Below are 13,849 nucleotides of genomic sequence, written 5' to 3'. Positions count from 1 at the left end.
ATAAAATTCTAGTTTGCGTTCGGCACTCAGGGAAAACACTGTCTAAAAAAACGTAAAATGGCATTTCTGTGAAAACGCTGAAATTTTATTGATATACTACAAAAAATATTCACACCACGACTAAGTATGAGAGCAATTTTACAAGGCATAGAGACAAAAGCACTTTCACTTTGCATTTCGGAAATCTTCCCCAAACGTGAAATCAATATGTATTAATAGAACAAAAACAACTGGTCATTGTTTACATTTCACAAGTCGGTGCCTACATCCTACAGAATGTTATCCAGGACTTCAGGTAGTACATTTCAATGTCAGAAAAAAGAAGGCAAGATTGAAACCTACAGCCCTGCTCCCCCACCATTTCCCTTTGGCTGTCTGTGAACGACACGAGAGAACCAGAACCCACCCCCCTCCCTTTATGCAGCTCTCTTACTTGCTCTTATTATGGGCTACGTTTTACAAAAGAGAGTGATTATAAGCGAGCATCAACGGCGGGTGGCCAACAATCACAAGAAAAGCCAGTGCAGCTCAGGAGGCCCGGCCACCAGTCCAAAGGCTCTCCCAGTGGGAGCAAAAGTTCTATTTACAGAAACCGACACCTGCTGAGGACATTACAAAACCTTTGCCATCAAAGACCAGGACTTCCTACTTCCTGAAGAGCCTGCACAATTTAGTGAAGAAAAAGGACAATCACCACCGTACCGCATGTGTCCACGTGACACCTGCCGGTCAACCCACGGGAGTCACAGCAGCAGCAAGGGCGCGCTCCCCGCAGCGGGCAGGGGTCTGACCTCCATCACCGAGGCGCTGCGCGGAACAGAGGCCCCTGCCCGGCAGCGTGCTGGGGCAATGCCCGAAGCAAGGGCAGGCCACACCATGAGCAGAATGTCTTATTTTACAGATGAGGAAACTGAGAGCCAGAGCGTGATCCAAACCTACTCACGGGACAGCCTGATGACAGAGTTTACCTATCGTTCCAGAGGTGGCTTATGTACCCGGGACAAACACAAACGCGGACACCTGTGCTTTCTGACGTACACGAAGAATAAAAATCTTGGGGACAGTCACGACAGTCATGTTCTGTCCCTTTTCTTTCCTGCTTCGAGGCACAGCAAAGCCGTGCGTGGGGCTCGCATTCTGTTCCTTTCTAACTCTCCCAGTTGGCGCGGGCATCAGGCTCGGGGCGCCCCCACAGTCAGGTGGTGACGGGACACCTTCCTCCGGGAACCTCGCGACCCTGCAGGCCGCAGCCCCACCCCAGGATGGCATCGTGAATGTCCTGGCTCCTCACACCCAGCTGTCCTGAGGGTCACCTCTAAGGCCCCACAGGTCCTTTCCAGATTCCACTAAAGACAAACCTCTGTCCCATTCGCCCAGGACTCTGCAGCCCAGGTGGTTCTTCAGAAGCAGTAGCTTTTCCTCTAGAAAGCCCTAGGTCCGGCTGGGAGTTGCCGAGGCCACCCCACTTTTACCCTTGGTCTATCCTAGAGCTTCACTCCGAGTTTTGCTGAATCCCAACTAGCTCATGGCTGAAAGCTCTGTTAGGCAGTGCTGAGCATGACTTTGTAAGCTGGAAACCTCAATTTCTATGCAGGACACCAGGTTTTTAGCAATGTACCAAACAGGTCTACACGAAAACGCAAACAGACTAGCTCCAGAAAGTACAATTCATCCCTCAAATGCACACCGTGCTCCCCGTCATTCAAGGCGAGTGTTAGGACGGGCTGCGTGTGACCAGTGTGGGATGGATGGCTCAGGAGGAGGCTGTGCCCGAGTGACAGCAGTGCCCTCCCCCCCTCTCCCAGAGCCCCTGCAGCCCATCTCTCGCCAATACCAATCCCAGTGCACAGGATGACACTAGGTCCTAATTTATCCTTGAGTCAAGGACAGGTTGGCCGTGACGGCTTGTCTCCTGAAATCCCAGCCACACCGTGTGTCCATCTCTGTGCGGTTCCGGCCACCCTTCTGGGTCTGACTCTGCTCATTCACTCTCGCTTCCGTCATCCTCCGATGTCCCGTCACTGCTCTCAGCCACCTCTGCCACCTTCAAGGGCAGGTTTTTACAATTCACAACTATAAGAGATATTGTTGAAAACCTTTTAATTACAGGCTGATTAGCAAATCTCCCTTCCCCAGCCCCACCATTATTTTGGCCAATGTAGGAAAAAAAAAAAGTCCCTTAGGTTCTAGAGCGCTATTTTGCAACTTATTTTAATTTTTAAATTTTATTGAAATCCAAGCGTAATAATGGTTTAGAAGTAGAATCTAGCGGGGCTCCTGGGTGGCTCAGTGGGTTCAGAGTCCGACTGTGGCTCAGGTCATGATCTCGCAGCTTGTGAGTTCAAGCCCCGCATTGCTGTCAGCCCCGTGCTGACAGCTCAGAGCCTGGACCCTGCTTCACATTCTGTGTCTCCCTCTCTCTCTGCCCCTCCCCTGCTCACACTCTCTTTCTCCCTCTCTCAAAAATAAACATAAAAAAAAAAAAAGTAGAATCTAGTGATTCATCACGTACATATAACACCCAGTGCTCATCCCAACAAGTGCCCTCCTTAATGCCCATCACCCATTTAACCCATCCCCCCGCCCACCTCCTTCCATCAACCCTCAGTTTGTTCTCTGTATTTATTTTATGGTTTGCCTCCCTCTCTCTTTTTATCTTATTTTCCCTTCCCTTCCCCTATGTTCATCTGTTTTGTTTCTTTTTTTTTAAAAAAAAATTTTTTTTTTCAACATTTATTTATTTTGGGGACAGAGAGAGACAGAGCATGAACGGGGGAGGGGCAGAGAGAGGGAGACACAGAATCGGAAGCAGGCTCCAGGCTCTGAGCCATCAGCCCAGAGCCTGATGCGGGGCTCGAACTAACGGACCGTGAGATCGTGACCTGGCTCAAGTCGGACGCTTAACCGACTGCGCCACCCAGGCGCCCCCATCTGTTTTGTTTCTTAAATTCCACGAGTGAAATCATATATTTGTCTTTCTCTAATTATTTTGCTTAGCATAATACACTCTAGTCCCATCTATGTTATTGCAAATGGCAACATTTCATTCTTCTTGATTGCCAAGTAATACTCCATTGCATATATATATACCACTCATCGGTCAGTGGACATTTGAGCTCTTTCCATAATTTGGCTGTTGTTAATAATGCCGCCATAAATGCTGGGGTGCCTGTGAGCCTTTGAATCGGTATTTTTGTATCCTTTGGGTAAATACCTAGTAGTGCAATTGCTGGGTTGTAGGGTAGTTCTATTTTTAATAACTTATTTCAGATTTTCACTAAATAGTGAAGAAATAGGCAAGAAATGAACAGGTAAAACTGGCCTGCTTATAAATAAATTACTATCCTGGGAAGATGTGCACAAGTGTTATAAGAAGATATGCTTATAATTAAGAGCTGAGGGGCGCCTGGGTGGCGCAGTCGGTTAAGCGTCCGACTTCAGCCAGGTCACGATCTCGCGGTCCGTGAGTTCGAGCCCCGCGTCGGGCTCTGGGCTGATGGCTCAGAGTCTGGAGCCTGTTTCCGATTCTGTGTCTCCCTCTCTCTCTGCCCCTCCCCCGTTCATGCTCTGTCTCTCTCTGTCCCAAAAATAAATAAACGTTGAAAAAAAAAAAAATTTTTAAAAAAAGAGCTGATGCTTCCTCAAACCAGATCATTTATCACCAAGATCGACCACAAGGGGGAAACGAATTCCTAAGGGCTTCCTGTTAACGAACGACCGATTCCCACCAAGGCCTCAGTCCTCAAGCCAGCGGCGTGATCAGGTGAGCCCCGTGGCGTTCAGCACCTGTCCCTCCCCAGGAAGGGGTGCACCCCAACTTACCCTTGGGGAAGGGGCTCTCCTCTTCTTCACGTTCTTCCCAGTGATCGAAATCGAAAGCCACATTAGGATTCTGTTCAACAGAAGAGGTGACGGTAAGTGAGAGAACAGGTGACGCTCGGGGTGCTGAGAGCAGCCGGGGCCAATGTGCACTCACCCTCTGTTTGAGTAAGCTGCCCCAAGGCTCCTTTCTCTCCTTCGCGAGAGTGATGACAGGTTCCTCGTCTGCAATCGTGCACTTGCAGCCGTCTCTTACTATGTTGGCCTGCAGCTCCATATCGGCCATGTAAAATTTCTCTCCCGCCCAGGCACTAGGTTTGCAGAAGGAGAGATCGGTCTTCTCACGTGTTAGAAGTGATTTCTAGTGTCCTTTATAAGACACACATGAACCTACCTGAACACGACTCTATCTCTGAAATATTTACAGTTGTAATCCTTTACGTTCCTTATTCTTATCTTCAGTATGACCACGTCGTCTTTTTGGAACCATCTGATTTGTGGGTGGAACCTAAGAGAGAAGAAAAAGACTTACACACGCATCACTATTTACTCACAAGGCAGGGAGGGAAGACAACTCCAACGGTGGATGGACATACCTTTGCAGAGGTTCTGTGGTTTTGTTAAGGGAAGAGTCTCTCGTGTTTTCAGGTAGAGTTTCTGGGCAGAAGGTCAAATGTTCCAATAAGTTATTTATACGCAACTGTATAATCTACGTACCCATATGTACTTTTCCCACTTCCTGCAACTTTTAGCTGAGAACTGAAGAGCACAAATTCCACAGTAACTCAAGTATCCGCTTGCAAAGAATAATTAGAAAAAATTAAAATGCACAACACTTAGTAGAACTAATAAAAATGGGCTCTGACAAATACTATACAAAAAACAATCAGGGGGTGCCTGGATGGCTCAGTCGGTTAAGGGTCCGACTTCAGCTCAGATCATGATCTTACAGTTTGTGGGTCTGAGCCCCACATTGGGCTCTGCGGTGACAGAGCTCCAGAGCCTGCAGCCTGCTTCAGATTCTGTGTCACCCTATCTCTCTGCCCCTCCCCACTTGTGCTGTCTCTCAAAAATAAGTAAATGTTAACAAAAAATTAAAAAAAAAAATTAAAAAAAAAAAAAACAATCAGGAAAGGGAAGTTACTCTGAAAGGAGTGGCATTATTGCTGCAGCCACAGGCTTCTCTGGGGCTACCGTGCCCTGCTGGGACCAAAGATGCCCGGCCACATGGGAAGTCGTCTGTAGCCAGTATACACGAGGAACCAGTGCTAAACACAACACTTTCTGAAACAATGCCATTTGAACTTCTAAGTCTAAAACACTTGAATCTTCCATCCGAAGACTTGAGCGAGAATGTTCACAGCAGCTTTAATAACAGCCAAAAACTGAAAACAGCCTCAGTGTCTATCAACAGGTAAACAGACAAATAAGTTGTGGTATATTCGTATCATAGAATACAACTCAGCAGCAAGAAAGTATCACCACTCCTCGTGATAATCTAGATGAATCCCACAGATAGGATGCTGAGTGAGAAAGCCACAGGAGTATACACTCTGTGCTTCTAACTCAGCGAAACTGGTGGTGACAGAAGTCAGGACAATGGTTCCCGGGAAGGGTTTCAGGTGGGGGAGAGGCATGAGGGAGATTCCTGGGCTTCTGGAAATGTTCGACAGCTTCATCTGGGTGCGGTCAATGGACGTATATACACGTTAAGTAATTCTGATGAGCTATGTACTTTATTGGATGAACGTTATTATACCTCAATTAACAAAAAGGAAAAAGTTATTTAAAAAACGTTGGGGGGGGCTCCTGGGTGGCTCTTTTGGTTGAGTGTCAGACTGTTGGTTTCAGCTCAGGTCATGACGCCAGGCTCATGGGATGGAGCCCGGCACTGGGCTTTGCGCTGAGCGTGAAGCCTGCTTAAGATTCTCTCTCTCCCCCTGCCCCTGTCCTCAGCTCATGCTCTCTTTAAAAAAAAAAAAAAAAAAAAAAAGTCTCCCGTTTGAAAAATAAAACCATTGGAGGTTGAACTGTCAAAAATAGGAATTTAGATAACAGCAGTTTATGTCACCTTCTATATAATTCACCTAAAAGCTTGTGAAATTTCCAAGCTTTCATGATTTTAAGTCAGCCATGTTTTAAATCACCAACCATGCTTTTGGCTTTCTGGCTTTGTCTCGGAGTCAGCACCTCCTCCCGAGCCCCTGTCCTCTTGCCGCGCGCTCTGCAGACAAGCAGCATCTTCTGCTGAAGAAGGCGCCCTGGACGGAGGAGGTGAAGGTCAGCTCCGGGATGGAAAGAGAGCAGACTCTAGCCCTCTCCAGGATCCCCCCAGCAAGAGGAGGAAGGCAGGCGGCAAATGACTGTGAGGTGCCTACTGCCACAAGTCAGACCTGCACACAGCTTAGGGCCCCTTTCCGGATGGAGGGCGGGGCCGCCAGGTCTGCTCCCTGCCGCCCACCTTGCAGCGAGCACAGAGCAGGCGATCCACAGAGACTGTCAGATAAATGCAGTAACTCATTCACCAAAGGAGTTAAAAGGGCAGGAAGTAAAAGCCATCTCTGCTCCCTGCCCTAGTCCCTCAGCCCCTTCTCCTCCCGGAGACATCCCCTTGCCAGTGTGGGTCTCTGTCTAGAAACATTCTTTGCATAAATAAGCAAATATTGCCATCTGTATCTAAAACACACACACACACACACACACACACACACACACACACACACACCATTTAATGATATGGGATCCTATTAAATTCACTCTTCTGCCCATTATCCAATTAATTAGAGATAGATTACTCCATATCGGTACAATTTAAAATTAAAACATTTTTAAGTTGTTTAAATTTTTTGAGCAGGTAACCACATTCATGCAGTTCAATATTTTGAAATAAATAAAAAGGTCTACAGTGAAAAATCTCTTTCATCCCTGTTCCCCAGCCATCCCACTGCCTTCCTCATGGGTGACAACGTAATTCATTTTTTATGCATTGTTTTAGAGAGAATCCCAGCCTAAAGGAGCAAACCATACTAAACTATACAAACACGTGTGCACACACACACATCCATGGTGTGGGGAGTGTGCATGTGTCTCTCCAAGGGGACTTCTGGTTGACGCACATGAAGCCTGTGAACGGCACCCCCCAAAGGGTGAAGGCACATCCGTGTTCCAACCAGCCAGGCAGGGACCCCTCCTCAGGCCTCGTCCCCCGCACCGTGCAGCACCAGGCCCTCCATCACCCACCCTAACTAATGCCACCGGGGCTCTCCTCTCCTTCACCAGACCCTCACCTGCTGGGGCTCCGTCCCTCCTCATCACACACTTTCCCAGTTGTGACTCTCCTTTAATACCAGCCGACTAGTCTTCCCAGCTGCTTTCCTGAGCTCTAGGCTTTTGCTTTTGATAACCCTTAAACTTAACATGTCCCAAACCAACTCAGTATCTCCCCCTCCAGAGCTAGATGCTCTCTGGGAAGCACCCTGGAACTGTCCGCCATGCCAATACCCTCCCACCCCCAGGGCTTAGAACTACAGAACCACACTCCCTATGACTGTCAAGCCCCATGGCTTCCAGATCTTTTACATCCCCAAGATCTGTCCTCTTTCCCAACCTGCTGTAAGAATGGTGCCATTCGGCTCCTGAAATGGAGTCTCTCCTGGGCAGGTCCATCTGTAGAACGTAGTTCGCAGTCCTTTGCACTTCCGCCTTAACGTGTGTGGTCACAGGTGGGCAAGACTCCTGCACAACCACACAATCAGAGTACAGAGGGCCAAGCGGAGGACAGAGCTGGGGCTCAGGAGTTGCTGTGTTTCACAGAAGTGATCAAGCCTCGCTTTCATTAAATCTGCTAAACTCTAATGCGGTGTCTGTTTTTAGAAGAATATCTTATAAGCAAGCATGGAGCATTTTTTGCTTCCTGAAAGTGTATAGAAACTGACATGTATCCTGATCTCAGGGCACCCAATTCGTTAAGATAAAAACTACCAACCTCAGACGGTGAAGTATTTTAACCTTTGCCATGTTCTTTCAAATTCTCCTGCATTCATCAGTCAGCAGGAGTCCTCCCAGGTCACCGGCAGCCCCATGGCCGCCCCCATGACCAGCTTCCTGTGCTCACTCCTCGGGCCTCCTGGCAGCATCTGGCAGGCTCACGGCTCCTGCTCTGAGACACCTCCCTCACCTGCCGTCTGGGCGTTCGCCCTCCCAGGCCTCCTCCTACCCTGCTGCTGCTCCTTCTCAGGCTCCATTCCGGTGTCCCCATAGGCCCCCGCCTCTCAACACCGGGCCCCAGGGCTCAGCGCTCGCTCCTTCGGGCTCTCAGTACCCAGGACCTGTCAACAAGGCTCCGTGAGGCCACACACTCACTACAAATATACCCAGAAAGCAGCCACTTCTCACCACCTCCACACAGCCACCCTCGCCCAAGACAGTGTCACCCTGTCCTGAACTCCCAGCACAGCCTTCGTCCCTCACCCCAGCCTATCCTCAACACCGGTGCCAGGGATCTTTTGATTAAATCATCCCTCTGCTCAAAACCTTCTCATGGCTCTGCCTCCTTAGAGCGGGAGCCTAGTCCTTGACACTGGCCACAAGATCACGTCCCAGGACTGCTCAGCACCTACGGTCCCCCACCCTGCCGCATTTCTGCTCTAGTCGCTGCACCTTCCTCCCTGTTCCCAGAATCACGGGATGATGGAGCCCTCTCTACGCCCTCAGGAGGACTGTCCTGGCCAGTGGCTGGGCCACTGCTCCCCCTCCTCAGCCCACAGCCACCCTAACTTCCTTTCAGTGCTCATTTGCTGCCTCTCACCAGTCACCATCGCTGTATCTCTGGAACCTGCTTATGGTCTGTCTTGCTCTATTAAAACACAAGATGGCCCTTCATCTGTTCGCTGTATCCCCAGTAGACAATAAAAATTTACGGAATGAATTTTAAAGCTTCAAGTGGCCCAATGGTAATTGAGTTAAGAGTAATTATCCGTTAATTAGATGAACTGGAAACAAAATCAGACTGAAGAAATATTCCCGCACCTTGCCACCAGAAGACATGCAGAACAAAATGGTGGGCAAGGAAGCGCCAGCTTCCCATCTCCCCACAGAAGCCCTGAAAGCACCACCAGGTGCTGTTGGAACCAACTTTCCAGGAGCTAACACCCAAAGGTTAACAGCAACAAAGCAAACGCCCGATGAAGAAAAAGCCAGCTTCAAAACTGGAGGAAGGGCCTTTGGCATTTCAACCAGCCCTTGGCCCACCCGCCACGGTGTGGTGGTCTTGCTTTGGGCAAGCAGCAGCCCGATTCCCATCCCCACCTTAAACCAGAGGTAACAGGGCAGACTTGACTCACAGATTACTGTGTGGTCCACTCTGACCTGTCCGGTGGGGGACCTGAGGGACCAAACTTGGAACACAGACGGAAAATGGCGGGCACTGCTCAGAAAAGGAGACCACAAGCCCACAGACGCTGAGGGGAAGGGATCAGGGACCCAGCAGACCACAGGCCACCTAAGGCCCAGAGGAGAAGCTGGGTGACACTAGGAAATCAGGACATTCACAACCAGAGCACTCAGGGGCAGAAAGCCACACGCATACCGAGGCAAGATGCGTGTTCAGAAACGTCCTGAGGAGACCTCAAGCCTTCACCTTGGGCTAATTTCTAGGCAAGGATTTGAAGAAAACGGGAACCTTCGTGCATCGCTGCTGGGAACGTCAAGTGGAGCAGCTGGTGTGGGAAACAGTTCGGCAGTTGAAGAAAATGAACCACGGAATTACCGTATGATCCAGCAATGCCACTTCTGGGTGTAACCCAGGAAGAAGTGAAAGCAGGGACTTCAACAGAGGTTTGTACGGCCATGTTCACAGCAGCACTACTCACAACAGCCAAACGTCCACTGACAGATGAAAGGACAAACAAAATGGGGTCTATCCACACAGTGGAATATTCGTCAGCCTTAAAAAGGACGGAAATCCGGATACGTGCTGCAATGTGGGTGAGCCCTGGAAACTTCACACGGGGTGAGCTGAACCAGACACGAAAGGCCCCACGTTGCATCGTCCCATTGATACGGGGTGCCCAGAATAGGCCGAGTAACAGAAAGCAGAATGAAGGTCTCCAGGGGCCGTGGGGGCAGGGATGGGAGTTAGAGTTTCGTGGGGACAGGGTTTCCGTTCGGGGAGATGAAAACGTTCTGGAGGTGGACGGTGGTGGTGGTTATGAGCAGGGAACGTTAACATCAGGCAGGGGTCGATCAGCGACCCTCGACCCTCGACCCTCGACCCTCAGGGAGGCAGGCTGCAGCTGCAAGTGGGAGGCTGAAGAGGCGGTGGGATTTGGGGGGGCGGGGGGGAGGGAAAAAGGTATTCCAGACCTGCCTGGACTAGGGGCCAGGAGAGGAGTCTCACAGACTTTCTGATAAGGTCCCAATAAAAAGTCAGGGGCAAAAATCCTCGGTGGCTCCCCAGTCGGGACCCCTCACTTTTGACAGCTTTGTACTTCCCCTCAATAAACTCTATCCCTTTGCTGTCTGTTGTTTGCGAGATCCTTTCTTCCACTGGGAAGCCAGAACCGGAGTCTCTCCCGCCCTCCTGTAACATTCCTGTGAATGTACTTCTGGATGCCTCGAAGAGCACGACAGGTTTTATGTGTATTTCACAACTTAAAAAAAAAAAACCTGAGAAATTCTGTTATGCATATTTTAACACAATAAGAAACACATGCAATTTTGGAAATGACTGTTAATTTTTTAGACGTAATAACAACATTCTAGTCAAGTTTCTAAAAGCCTTTTGTTACTTCACAGCCTAACCAACACCTGGTATTTTCTTTCCCTCACTTGGGGGGGGGGGCGGGTATGAAGTGCTATTATCACACGGTGGCTTTAATCTGCATTTCTGTGAAGACTAGGGAGTTTGGGCACCCTTTCACATATTCATTACTGAGCAATTCATTAGTTAGACGTTGTAAAGTGTCTGCTCAGGTGCTCAGTCTTCTGCCCACTTTTCCACCAGGTGGCTGCAACGTTCTTCCTGATGAGTCCATCCTTCCCCACGGGGGTGCCAGGTACTTTCCCAGTGACTTCCACAGTCTCTCATCCTCTGCCTGTGGAAGTGTAAACTGGGCCTCCCAGTCTGGAACACTACTGGGCAGCAGCTTTAACTCTGCCTCAGCAATTCCAGTTTTTCCTTTCTTTGTGTGTGTGTGTGTGTGTGTGTGTGTGTGTGTGTGTGTGTGTGTGTTTGTGTGTGTGTGAGAGAGAGAGAGAGAGAAAGAGAGACAGAGAGAGAGAGAGAGACAGAGACAGAGAGAGACAGAGAGAGAGAGAGATTGAGCCCTACGATAGGCCCTGTGCTGACAATGCGGAAGAGCCTGCTTGGGATTCTTTTTCCCTCGATCCCTGTCCCTCCCCCACTCATGCGCCTGCTCTCCCTCTCAAAAATTAAAAAAAAAAAAAAAAAAAAAAGCCCTGGGGCAACCTGGGTGGCTCAGTCAGTTAAGCATCCGACTTCAGCTCAGGTCACGATCCCCTGGTTCGTGGGTTTGAGCCCCACGTTGAGCTCTGTGCTGATAATGCAGAGCCTGGATCCTGCTTCAGATTCTGTGCCTCCCTCCCTCTTTCTCTGCCCCTCCCCCAATCACACTCTGTTTCTCTCTCTCAAAAAGTAAATAAACATTAAAAAAAATTTTTTTAAAGCCCATCTGAAAAAAAAATCAGATTATGTCTCTAATCTTGGTTATAATAAAGACTACACCCTACAATGTCAAGCTTATCTATTTCTTCTGGAAAAAAAAAACAGGGAAAGAAAGCCCTACACTAGGAAAAGATGGAAAGCAGTTACTGGTCCTTTTATTCATGAAGGAGAGGATGAATAGAAATGAAGGTGCCAACTGCCCTTAAAAAATGGATTTTTAAAAGGCGCACAGGCACAAAAATTAAACTGAAAGAGTACAAAGTAACTCTGTCCTGACGTTAAGAAAGCCAAACAAATGTGAGGGTGAAGTTGTGGGACGTTGATGTTTACCAGACACACAGACTGTCCCGTTTACGTGGCGGGGTGTGTGGGCTGTGATGGAGTCTCAGAGGCAGGAAGTCAAGGAATTTTGGGTAGAGGAAAACAACAGTCCCACAAAGTGTCGAAGAATCCAAGTTTGGTTTTTTTTCAGGTATATTTGCATAAAAGGAAGAGAAGTGAAAACGATGCAACCCGGGCTCATTCACACAACACACACAGATTGCAAAATACCAGCCTCAAGGAGCAACACCTATACATGCACCAAAACACAGGCAGGAGAATGTGTCTTAACCACCACCAGAAGCGGCTCAGAGCGGGGAGATTCCTCCCACCAACAGCAGGCGGGGTGAACAAACTACAGTACATTCACACGATGGAATGTCATGTGGCAGTTAAGATTTTACGACCTACAGCCACATGCACAACACGGATGGATTTCACAAGCTGTGCCCAGCCCAAGAAGCCAGACCAGAGACATACTGCTTGACTCCCTTCGAACAAAGTACAAATCAGGGTAGAGCGATCCATGCTCTTCCAGGTCAGGGTGGCAGCTGCCCTCAGGGAGGGGGCAGGGGGTGGCACGGACTCACGCCCTCTTTCTGATTCAGGCTTGGCTTCTGTGTTCAGAAAGCCCACCAAACTACACTTACGGTGTATATACTGTTCTGTGTGTGTGCAGTCAGGAGAAAAGATAACAAAAGCTGATTTGGCAAGAGATACAGGTAAAACAATACGTCTGGCATCTGTTTTATAATATTCCACCCAAAGCAAAAAAATGGGCATTGGGGTGTGGATAAAATAAGATTCCCAAGTCTGAGAAATTATCGAAGCTGAGCGATAGAAACATGGAGACTCAGTAACCTAGTCAACTTTCAAAAAAAAAAAGAGAGAGAGAAAGAAAGAAAGAAAAAATCTCGAACACTTGTGAGTTATAGTCCCCAAAAACAGCTCTTCCAAAAGGGAGACAAAAATCCACTTACAAGGGTGCCTGGTGCCTCAATCAGCTGAGCATCCGACTCTTGATTTTGGCTCACTGTGATCCCAGGGTTGTGGGATTTGAGCCCCGCGTCGGGCTCCACGCTTGGGATTCATTCTCTCTCTCTCTCTCTCTCTCTCTCTCTCTCCCCCTCTCCCTCCCTCCCTCCCTCTCCCCTGCTCACACACACTCTGTCTCTCAAGTTAAAAAAAAAAAAAAGTCCACTTACGGGGCTTGGCTTAAGCTTTCTTCACCGGGTGGTGTTTTAGCTCCTTCCTGTAACGTCTTCAGGCATTCCATATGCTCTGAGTTGTCAATGCCCATTCCCATTGACAGAATTTCAGCACGAACGTTATAATCAATGACAGAAGTTTTCAGATTTGACAGTTTTGTAATGTGCACCTTGAATCAAAGAAAAAGCACATTTGCAGGAATCACACCGTGAACTTTTAAATCAAACATGCTCTCGGTGACCCCGCGATTCACCGTGCAATGTTTGGTGCACATGGGCCTCCCTCTGCCGCATCAGAAGTCACACGTGAGATGCTTCCAGAACCTGCCCCCACACTGCAGAAGTATGGTGAGGTCTGGGGTTGGGAGGCCCAAAACTGAATCCTGGAGTAAAACCCCCAGATGAGACCAATCTATAATGCAAGGACCACACACACAACTCTTACTTTCTAACTTTCTAACTTAATTACTTGAGTATTTTCACCTCTCCTAACAAGGAGCCTACCCCAAGGCTCGGAGACTTTGGCGCCCAGAGAGGGGCTACGCCAAGGCCCTAAGTCCCATGTTCTGGACAGTTTCCTCCACTGGGTTTTTTCCTGCGACCAAAATACTCTCATCAATTTTAATGTGGATAGAATATGAAGTTCTGCAACATCCTGATTCCTGCTGACGGGAGGTGCAGACCCAGGACCGCGCGGTCCTTTCATGGCAGGGGAAGCAGCGGGAGCACTTTCCGAAGTGAACACCGAGAACACATTCCCACCTGGGAATGGCGCAGGCACCTCTTTCCACTCGACTGGGGGCCGAGCTGGGCCGGG

General features: G+C 48.8%; 1 protein-coding gene across 5 annotated transcripts in view; it reads right to left on the bottom strand.

Annotated features, from left to right (window-relative positions):
• Nucleotides 1–63: 63 nt before the first annotated feature.
• The window catches only part of TDRD12 (tudor domain containing 12), a 73,468-nt gene continuing 59,682 nt past the window's right edge, over nt 64–13,849 (bottom strand). For all 5 annotated transcript variants that reach the window (XM_047835680.1, XM_047835684.1, XM_047835685.1 and 2 more), the window contains 7 exons: nt 13,030–13,202; nt 5,971–6,080; nt 4,416–4,476; nt 4,214–4,327; nt 3,977–4,130; nt 3,823–3,892; nt 64–2,073 (listed from right to left, as the gene is read on the bottom strand). In XM_047835680.1, coding sequence (XP_047691636.1) covers nt 1,982–2,073; nt 3,823–3,892; nt 3,977–4,130; nt 4,214–4,327; nt 4,416–4,476; nt 5,971–6,080; nt 13,030–13,202 — 774 coding nt within the window. In that variant the 3' untranslated portion in view covers nt 64–1,981. The remainder of the gene's footprint in view (nt 2,074–3,822; nt 3,893–3,976; nt 4,131–4,213; nt 4,328–4,415; nt 4,477–5,970; nt 6,081–13,029; nt 13,203–13,849) is intronic.

The sequence above is a fragment of the Prionailurus viverrinus genome, chromosome E2 (genome assembly GCF_022837055.1).
Source record: "Prionailurus viverrinus isolate Anna chromosome E2, UM_Priviv_1.0, whole genome shotgun sequence".
Classification (NCBI taxonomy): domain Eukaryota; kingdom Metazoa; phylum Chordata; class Mammalia; order Carnivora; family Felidae; genus Prionailurus; species Prionailurus viverrinus.
Note: the sequence above shows the minus strand (reverse complement) of the source record. Positions and strands in the feature narration are given on the sequence as shown.